The sequence below is a fragment of the Photinus pyralis genome, unplaced genomic scaffold (assembly GCF_008802855.1).
Source record: "Photinus pyralis isolate 1611_PpyrPB1 unplaced genomic scaffold, Ppyr1.3 Ppyr1.4_LG1, whole genome shotgun sequence".
Classification (NCBI taxonomy): Eukaryota; Metazoa; Arthropoda; class Insecta; order Coleoptera; family Lampyridae; genus Photinus; species Photinus pyralis.
The window spans coordinates 47,136,429-47,147,100 of record NW_022170249.1 but is presented as its reverse complement, the minus strand read 5'-3'; the positions used below and the strand labels follow the sequence as shown (position 1 = coordinate 47,147,100).

The following is a 10,672-nucleotide window of genomic DNA, read 5'->3' as shown; positions in this document are numbered from 1 at the left end:
ACGATTAATGAGGGCATTAATTATTTTCAGAATGGCCGAGTGTTACGGGAGAAACCGCAAGGCGGACGGTAGAGGGGCGACACCTCGACCAAAGACGAGGAAGGCGGCATTGGTGTTGAAGAGTTGGCGAGGAGTAGGTTTATTTTGAAGGCGTATATATTTGTACTACATTTTATTTGACGGCGAATAAAATATCTATTACTGTAACAAATCTTTTGAAAAGTCCCTGTAAAACATAATTTGAACGTTGTTTCAATAAATAAAAAGCATACTTGTAGTTGTATAGAATGTACTCCTTTGCGGTTAACATATGATTCTGAGTGTTCTTTGGGAGCTGTAATTGAAATATGAGTGCCATCGATCGCACCTATAACACCCGGAAAACCGGATACTGCTTTAAAGGCTGCTGCACTGGTGATCATTCCCTCATTTGTTGGCCATGTAATAAATTGATTGGATAATTGATTTAAAATGCCGACTACATTTCTTACACAATATATTGCAGAGGCATTAAAGCGATCACTTACTGACCTGTAATTGAAGTTCTTTTACAATAGACTAAAATTTATTACAGAAACTTAACCTGTAAGAATCAGGCGTTCCTAAGATCCATAATGTTATAAGCAATTGTTTTTCTGCTGGTATAGCAGGTCGCCCTGGTCTCGCCCTTTTTACGAGAATTTTGGGAGCTATCAATTTTAAAACCATTTCAAAAGTTACCCTTTGCATTCTAGAAAATATAGCATACAATTACAACTGGTATATTTATCCCTATAAATAGGTACCTAAAATGAGATTGAAATTGAGCATTTCCATACAAACGAACGTTTTCAACATAATTTTGTATTCTAGGCAAAGGTTCCTTTTTCTTTTCAGAATACGTTGCTGTTAATAAAAACACTTCTTCATCGGAACTACTAGATTCATCAAAAATTATTTCCAATAACTGCTGAGCCAACATGATTTTTAAAGCGTTCATAATTTTAAAGTTAATTATTTAAAACTTAAAATAAAAATTAATTTACTATTTTGAGGTTATATGATAATGATGTTCAATGCAAGCCCCAGAGTGGTCCTAAAATAAAAGTGCAAAAAATTGCAACCCGAGTATAGATGTAATAAAAAACCGGTTTACTTGGATTGCTTTACTTAAATTGCTACACTTTTTTGTAGTAAATTCTCGACCGCACCCTTAATGGAACGCTAACATTTGCAGTATGCGCGTTGCTGGTCTTAAGTGGAACGTACCCAATAAGTTTGTGAAACATGGTTTAAAGTGGGAGGGTCCTGCTCGATTACAGTAGCCCCTTTCTTTTCATCCAATAATTCTGATCGTACCGCGTTATGTAGGAGTTGGATTCAAAGATCGTGTTCTTTTCGTTTTAGGATCAGTCCCCACCTAAGTCATTTTTAGATCAGGATCGGTAATCCCCTTACCCTCCCAGATAGCACACGTACGTTTTAATGTCGTCATTTGAAGGTATTTTATCGTCTAAGACGTCATATGACCAATGGCATCCGTTTTAGTGACGACATTTGTGCTACCTTTTTTTGTCGTCTTTTAATAACGACATTTTGTCGTACTCTAAACGTTTTATTTTTTATCAAACTAGAGATGCATCGCTTATAATTCATATTCTTGTAAAAAATGTTATGAAATGCTAGAAACATAAATTATACGTGAACATCACGAAATAAGCGGCGACAGTGTATTCATTGCATTCTGCAATTTTGAATTTGCCGCCTTGTAACTCCACTAAACCACGTGTTTCATGTTTGGGTTACGTTGCGCTAATAAGCCCCCCAGGTATGATCATGAAATTGATAGAAATGGGTAGAGGACACCTTAATTACCTACATGTTATCAGTTAAAAAATTTGCGGAAGAAGCCTTACATATTTACACAATCGAAAATGCGTTTATTATACGCATTTGAACGTCATTGCAATAATGTTGAAGACGATTATAATACGTTAGTTGACGTAAGTATGGAGCATTTAGATGACGTTTAGATTACGTCTATAAATTACGTTTTCAAGCTGTGACATTTGGACGTGTACATTGACGTCACTAAGAGGTCATTATAATACGTTAGCTGAGCAAAAGTGAGGTTAAGCTGTCAAATGTAAACACGGATCCAATCCATCGAATACAAAAATTAGATGGATTCAGAAGCCCAGTTGGCACACAGACGTTTTCAATACGTCATTTTTTCATGCATACTAAGATGAATTAACGTCATATAATGACCTCTTATTGACGTCAATGTACACGTCCAAATGTCACAGCTTGAAAACGTAATTTATAGACTTAAGAATTACAAAATATACGTAAAATAACACCAGATTTCCAGAAAATGAGGTGAACTTTTAATTAAGATTGTGGAAAATTTAGGCCCTCTTCCGCAAATTTGTTTAATCTAAACGTGTTATTAAGGTGTCCTCTATCCATTTCTATCAATTTCATGATCATACCTGGGGGGCTTATTAGCGTAACGTACCCCATGTTTGTGCTGATGTCGCAGTTCAACAATAAAACGCGTGTGTGATATTCTTTTGTTGCGTGTTTCAGTTTCATCTGTCGACGTTCTTTGGTAAGTAACAAAAACATTTACCATGTCGGGGTATACCAAACTCGGCAATTGTTTCCACTTTCATTGCCTTTATTATGAGAAATTCGTGTCTCATAACCTCACATACATAACCTCGTATATAACTTTGTGTTATAGGTTGTGACTAAAATGTATTCCGTCATAGAATTTAGCAGAGATTCTGGAGGAGGTTTAGCCGTTATTAGGTCGCAATGGTTAACTCCGAGAAAAAAGGAATGTTTCTGGCCGCCAGCTAAGGATTCGGGCAAATTTGATAAAATTTTGATATCGGTAGAATTGCCTGATACAGAAAAGTGGAAGTTGTATGCCTTAGAAAGAATATTTGTGCAGTGTGGTAAGCGTTATGTTAATGTAATTAATTACACTGTGTAATTATTATTTTAAGACGATTTTGAGAGTGCTCGAAGGAAATTACGGAAGGCAGAAGAGACACCAGATTTGCAAAGCGAGAGTGGGGAGGAAGAGAGGAAAAGGAAACGAGTTTTACCGCGTAGGCTGCAAATTGCAGATAGTTCATCGGATGAAGATTCGAGTAACACTCTTCCACGACCTCCTCAAATTAGAACTGTCCTCAGCGATACTCATTCTTGTAAGCTTTTTCTTTAATGGCTCGATCTTTTTTTAATAAAGGTGTAAGTTCAAATTATGAAAATTTTGATTTTAGTGTATTCACAAGTAGAGGAAGCAGTGCATACAACACCAAGTACAAGCAGTACAATTAAATCCAAAAGTATACTCCGCCATGTGAATTCAGGTACACAATTTGATTGCGTGGTAAGGCGGAAACAAACTATTGTCACGTCACGTGAGGCAAAGCAAAAAAGAACTGGCATGAGGTGACAATGGTCTGATCAAGGGCATGTGTTTCTATGTTCTAGATTTTCGTGATGGTACATATGGAAGCGTGCTGGCACGTGACATGACGACAGTCTGTTTCTGCCTTTTAGTGTAATATAGGGGAATGGGGGGCAAAACCGGGTAGTGAGGCAAAACCGGGTACCCTGCTTTTCGCGGTAATGTGATGCTGCCATCTTCTAAATAAAATAGTAACTTAACTGTCACGTTGACAGTTGTAGTACACTAGGGTACGTTCCACTTAACGCCCGCAACGACCACGACGCCCGTCTGCCGTTCCACATAACGACCACAGTCGTTATGGTCGCAGTCGCGACGTCAGATATGACGTCATTACTAGCAACCGCAACGAGCCCACGGCGCTCGCCTATCGTACCTGGGTCAGCGTGGGCGTTCTAATTTTATAACCTTACATTCTTGTCAGGAGACATTTCTAGAGACATTTAACTGTCAGACACTGATTGTTTGAACACGCATGCGTTACAAATTTTTCGTTTTCGCTATGGAGAAAATATAATTACGTGTTTCAGAACGTAACCTTATGGTGGACATTACATTATGGATGTTCTACATGCACAAACTGGTAAGTATATATGCTGATTCGTGAATGTTAAAGTTATTTGTTAAGGAAAATTCTGCTTTAACACAATTTTCTTTATTGTAGATATTATGGATGAGTATGATAGATTATAAATGGTAATGCAACGATGGATGAAAATGAGAATGCACGTTAGTTTTGAATGAAAAAGAGAAATTGTTTTCGAAGCAGCATTCCCAGAAGAAATTCTGGGGAGAAGTGTTCATTATCATCGTATTAAGTATGGCCGCAGCATTTATGATAGAAATTCAAAAGTCGTTTTCAATATTTTAAAATTAAAAATAAAAAAAAAATAAAAAACTTAATGTGACTCTTGAATTCATAATCCACCCCACTTTGTATCCTTTACGTATTACGAACTCCTCAACGACGTCCATGTTGGAAAACTGTTCACTCACGCGTGACGTCACATCGTACTCAAAAGCGTTCCACTTAAGGCGCCTATGAACTGAATCTGAAATGACCTATAAAAGGACAAAATAGTTTATAAAGTATACGGTTTTACAGTTGCTTTGGAAATTAGGTCGATGTTGGATATTGTAGTAAATATAGTACAGATTAATCCTACGGATTTTTATTTTCGATATTTATCATATTTTTTGAAATAATTAGAGTCGTTGATAAAACGAATTTAAAGGATAACTGGAGTTCTATTTTCGCGATGAACATGGTTTTTGGCGATTTATAATCTGCTAATAAAGCACTTTAATCCTACGGATAGCAATTTTTTTCATCTTTTATAGAAAAGCGCCAAATTGGTAAAAAGATTTGTGTGACGTCACGAATTTTTCAGTGATTTAAATCGAAGTTAGGCAGCTTAGATTGCACCTCATACCTTCCGGCGAAATTGACTGTTGCTTTTGTACCTCGCTAATTATATGGTAATTAGATGATTAAATATGCATTATGACACAAATAAAGGGGAAATTCCTTTAAATATACACCTTTTTACCATCTTGTCGAGTTTCTTGTGGCTTATACTTTCAGTGCGGGTATCTATAACTTTTTAGCGCATTTCCACAAAAAAAAAAAATGCGCTATTGTGGCCACTTTGTCCGTCCGTCCGTCCGTCCGTCCGCTAACTTTGCGACGCTACTAGTTTTTTATCTTAAGAGCTATTGTTCTACTTTTTTCGCTATTTGGTTCGTTATGGTGTACCAAGGAAGGAATTTTTTCTGTACCGCTTACAAAAAAAGTTATTGTAAAAAAAAACAAAAAAACCGTTTTTTACATGTTCCATAATTTTACACTTTTGCCGTTTATTAACGATCCTAGAGATCGTTTATAATTTTTGCATTTGCTATCTGTCGTCTGCCTGTTGGTCTGTCCGTCTGTTCCTTTGTCTGTCTGTCCATCTATCTGTCCGTGTGAACGATAACTTTGTTTAGAAATGTTCGATCGCTTTTACATCTCCGTTAGTTATGAACTGAATTGCATGAAATTCAATATGGGCATAGCTTTAACCATATAATACGCAATGCCAAAAGTTGAATCGAATCGATTCAAAATTCACAGTGCCCTTTTCGCATCTCGACCATTTATAAACCGAATTGCAAACTTTTTTATTTATAAAAGATTTAAAGAAATTTGATACATAGGCACTTGGAATAAAGGAAAATCAAACGCCAATTTCAAAATTTGATTTTGCGCATGCGCAGTGCCAACTTTTGTATTTATGGAAGAATTTAAACGAAATTTGATACAGAAGCACTTCGAATAAAGGAAAATCAAACGCCAATTTCAAAATTTGGTTTTGCGCATGCGCAGTGCCAACTTTTTATTTATGGAAGAATTTAAACGAAATTTGATACATAGGCACTTGGGATAAAGGAAAATCAAACGCCAATTTCAAAATTTTGTTTTGCGCATGCGCAGTGCCAACTTTTTTATTTATGGAAGAATTTAAACGAAATTTGATACATAGGCACTTGGGATAAAGGAAAATCAAACGCCAATTTCAAACTTTGGTTTTGCGCATGCGCAGTGCCAACTTTTTTATTTATGGAAGAATTTAAACGAAATTTGATACATAGGCACTTGGAATAAAGGAAAATCTAGCGCCAATTTCAAAATTTTATTTTGCGCATGCGCCGTGCCAACTTTTTTATCTATGGAACTATTTAAGTGAAATTTGATACTTAGGCGCTTGGAACAAAGGAAAATCTAACATTAGTTTAAAATTTAGGTTTGCGCATGCGCAGTTCCAACTTTCTTATTTAGAAAAGCATTGAAATGAAATTCTTCGCATAAACTGAAATTGAAGTAGCACGCCAACAATGGATTGCCCATGTGCAACGCTATCTTTCATATTTGTGGGCGGATTTTTACGATTTTAACAAAAGTTGCATCTTACAAATGGGAAATGAATGCAAGTGGAAATGCGCTTTATGTAAATCGTTTACGATTACTTTTTAACTTGTTATTTTTTCCGCTGTTTTTTAATCCTACTGACCCCTCGTTCGCACGGCACATATGTACGGCAAAATGACCGAAACGTAATTTTGACCGAATGGAACGCAGTATAATCTGCTAACAAAGTCCACTATTCGTACGGATAGCTATTTTTTCATCTTTTATAGAAAAGGTCCAACTTTGAAAAAAGATTTGGGTGATTTAATCACTTTCGCAGTTCCTTTTATCAATAGCGGTTCCGCTTTAACACTTTTTAGACTTTCTATGAAAATTAAATTCATTTAAGCACGTAAATAACAAATAGGTAATTTGGTCAATAATGATCATAGTAAATACCCAGCAACGAATTTATTGCGATAAATCTTTATTGAATATAAAACATTAGGGATACGTCTCACAACAACAGTGAAGGGACTCATAAGTATCAGGAAAAGATGATTTTAAAAAATAGACAAAGAAATGTTATACTTTTATATAAAATATACAAATATTTACAATAAGAAAAAATACTTTATTAAATAATTAATGCATAGTGTTGCACCTCCCCCTCAACTCATGTAAATTGTTCTCAGGTCTTGTTCTCTACTTCTTCGTGGATCTACCAATTCCGGGATTAGCGAGTTGTAATAAAAGTCAGACAACTTCTCCGCCATTTTGGTAGTCCAAAAAACGTCATCTCTACAAAAACAAATTAACATATCTTTTCACAGAAAAAATGCGAATTATTTATTACCTTTCGATTTGTTCCACATGTCCTCTGGTGTATACTATGAAGTAACAAATATTTCTATTTGTTATGTGCAGTTGCCCTTGTACTTGATAGTAATAGCTATGGGTTTTTTTCAAACACCATGTGTCACCTGGTTCCAATTTAATTAGGGTCATTATGTAAGGTTGAAAACTCTTCTTCCTTATAAATGTTTGTATGTTTCTTATGCCTGCCTAAACTGTTCATCCGATTGCGATGAAACTTTGGAAAATGGTTGAACGTATGCTTCCTAAGGTTTCACATATATTAAAATGCTTCCCAAATTCTCAACCAAACGGGAAAAACGGAATTTTTCTGGGAATGGGGTACGAGCGCGTGAAAAAGTGTTCGAAATTCTCACGGGACTACTGTAATACTAATTACTATACTACATTTTATTTTGCATTTTTGGATATTACAATTAAATTATGTGAATAGTAAGTTAGAATGTTATTATTCTGACATTGCAAAATAAAAACCTAATACGTTATGCGGGACAGTATGTTTACTCTCGCGTTCCTGCGGCCGACATTCAATAGTAACGGATACCCCATTACGCAATCATAATTATCTATCGACCATATTTACTGTGTTCTATTTTTTAAATACGTTTATCTCTGAGATAACAGCGTGGAAACGAAAAGTTTGATTTTTTGACATGTGATCATATGTTACTACCCATGTAATATAAATTTTAGATCTTTTTGCGTAGAATCCTGTGGCTTAATCAAATTTTTGGACCACCGTTTCTGAGATTTGACCCAAAATAGGTATCTTTTAAATGGAACGCCCTATATCTATAACATAATTTTTTTTTCATTCTTTATCCTGATTACAATTATGTATCAGCATTATTGACTGGTATAGTTTGCCTTAGTTACCATGGATATAATAAAAAAACCATAATCTCTACTTAATCTGCTATTTGTATTTCAAACAATAAAAACTTACGTTTTTAATCATTTTCATGGGTAAAATTGAAAAATTTATATAGGTTGTGATACATCAGTGTAATTAGGACAAAGAAACCAAACAACTGATTTTATGAAACATACGGTGTTTACCAACTTCGGATCAAATCTCAGAGTGGTCCAAAACTTTTTTTTACTAGTCCACTAGATTCTACGTAAAAATATCTAAAACTGACAGTTATTATTACCTTTCTTCTATTTTGCATGGGTAGCAAGATATGATAACATCAAAAACCTAAAACTTTCGCTTTCCTCCTGTATATCAACAAACGTAACTAGATTGCTTCGGTTTGTGGTGTCTCAATCTAAATTGGACACCGACCAAATTTTCATATAGGTACTTTATAATAATGAGGTACCTAACCATCGGCCTAATTTACAATCGCCGGTAATAATAGTGCACCATATGCAAAATATTGCTTTAGAGAAAAATATCCATACTTGAAAAACGCAAAATCCTTTGAATAAACACTAAACAGGAAAATACGTAAACTAATAGTATTTTAATTACCATGCAATAAATAAACAAGATGAATTTATTAATATCAATAGAAAAGCTCATTAGGCAAGTGTTATTAGGCTCCTTGCATTTATAATTAAATCCATTGAAAGGTTATAAATAAAGAGACATCAAATAGAATGGGACAAATTCAATCATCTCTTTCTACTTGTAACATGCTCTTTTGAAGAGGTTAGGCAACTTTACACACTCCGTTTAGCACAACAAATTTACTTCAGAGGCGCCTTAAGGTTTCGCCCACAACGCCTCTAAGCTAGTGGAACGACAAAACCGCGGTCGCGGTCGTGATCGTTACGGGCGTTAAGTGGAACGTACCCTATATGAATTGGAGTCATACAGATCAGAGCATATGGTGTATATTGTGAAAATTGTGTTTTTAAAGGTGAGTGATCTTATTTTCACTCCTTTTTATACCGTTAACAATTAACTAAAGGAGTGCGTAATCGCATTTATATTGTTAAAACACATTTAAGTAGGATGTGATAGGTAGTTTTAATGCAAAACCTGCGACATTTTTCGCTTATAATTTTTTACACGCGATATCAAATAAAAATGGATGCATCGGGGCAGAACCGGATGGGGCAAAACCGTATAGTACCCGGTTGTGCCCCATTAGGAAATTTGAATTTCTACACCGATTCTATCCAAAATTTTTGTATCTTAATTTTACTACTTTTTACAGCAATCAGTTATTGTTTCACAATGTACCCTTACACGAAGGCTGCACAGGTTGGCTAGACGAAGATATAGACAGTTTTGAATGCATGGACTGTGAATAAACGATGTCCGGTTTTGCCCCATGATCCATACGGTTCTGCCCCGTGGGTAGGGGCAAAACCGTATTCTGCAAGTGAATATATATCATTTTTTTTCTTTATTGAATGAATTTATTTTCATAGTTAGTAAGTATTATATCATTTTATAATAAGTGTATATGATTACAACAAAGTTTTGAGTGGAAAACGTGTACCATTAATATTCAGGAGCGCTATTCCCTTAGATACCCGATTTTGCCCCCCATTCCCCTATAAATGCTAGTTGTTTCAGAAATGTCAAGTTTTTACAGATACTCCTATTCCTAATTCGGTATCGGGAAAAGATGTTACATTAGTCAGTTCTTCAGGTAATAAAATATCGTGTTAATTTTATGTGGTAACATTGTTCTTAGGTGGTAATAATGAAAAAATATTATCAGTTTTGCTGCACATTAAAGCGCAAAATGACCAAATAATCTCCATGATAAATAAACAAAATAAAAGTTCATCAATTAATCCACACCGTTGTCTGCCAGACCTACCAGTGTCTTTGCCCATATTAACCCAACAAGACGTTTTAACACTTGAAGATCATCTGCAATCAAATGTAGACGATTTCAACAGTTTGGTAATCCTATAGTAATTATGTAGATTATCGATATAAAAGTTTTGTAATATTACAGGTAAATTATTTTGCCAGTGTTGGAGGTCACAATACTCCTAATCAAGTTAATAATATACTAAGACGCTTATTATCGGATCAAGTAGCAAGCCAATATAGTTTCTTGGGAAAACGATTGAACAAGTTTTCATTCAATTCATTTCACCTAAAAGCTGCTGTTGTCAGTGAGTACTTCTTAAGGGTTTTAAGATTTGGTTTATAATAAACATTATTAATAGGTGCTGTCAAAGCTACTTCGCCATCGTCAGAAAGACAAATAGAAGACATCATAAAGGTGTGGTTGAAAAATGCACCACAAAGGTTAAAGATTGCAAATAATAAATATCATCAAATAAGTGAAATGTTATTTTTATGTCTTACTAGCTGACCCGACGGACGTTGTCCTCTTTCCTAGCTATGCACACCTAATCAATTTGAACTGAAATAAATAATAACAATTATTTCAAGAAATTCGCTGTGCCTAGCGCAGGTACCACCCGCCCCACCTGCGCATGCGCGATTCTGCCCTCTTATGTCTAAG

The 10,672-nt window shown here is 35.2% G+C and overlaps 1 protein-coding gene across 2 annotated transcripts; it reads left to right on the top strand.

Moving 5' to 3' along the window:
- The first annotated feature begins 2,565 nt into the window (after positions 1-2,565).
- LOC116167618 lies at positions 2,566-10,429 on the top strand. 2 transcript variants are annotated; one of them, XM_031483039.1, is made up of 6 exons: positions 2,566-2,945; positions 2,997-3,200; positions 3,276-3,365; positions 9,782-10,098; positions 10,154-10,316; positions 10,371-10,429. In XM_031483039.1, exons 1-4 carry the CDS (start codon positions 2,741-2,743, stop codon positions 9,856-9,858), a joined length of 576 nt encoding a protein of 191 aa, XP_031338899.1. In that variant the 5' UTR covers positions 2,566-2,740; the 3' UTR covers positions 9,859-10,098; positions 10,154-10,316; positions 10,371-10,429. The 2 variants fall into 2 exon arrangements, with proteins under 2 accessions (XP_031338899.1, XP_031338891.1); XM_031483031.1 differs by lacking the exons at positions 9,782-10,098; positions 10,154-10,316; positions 10,371-10,429 and having other exon boundaries at positions 3,276-3,512.
- The last annotated feature ends 243 nt before the right edge of the window (positions 10,430-10,672 follow it).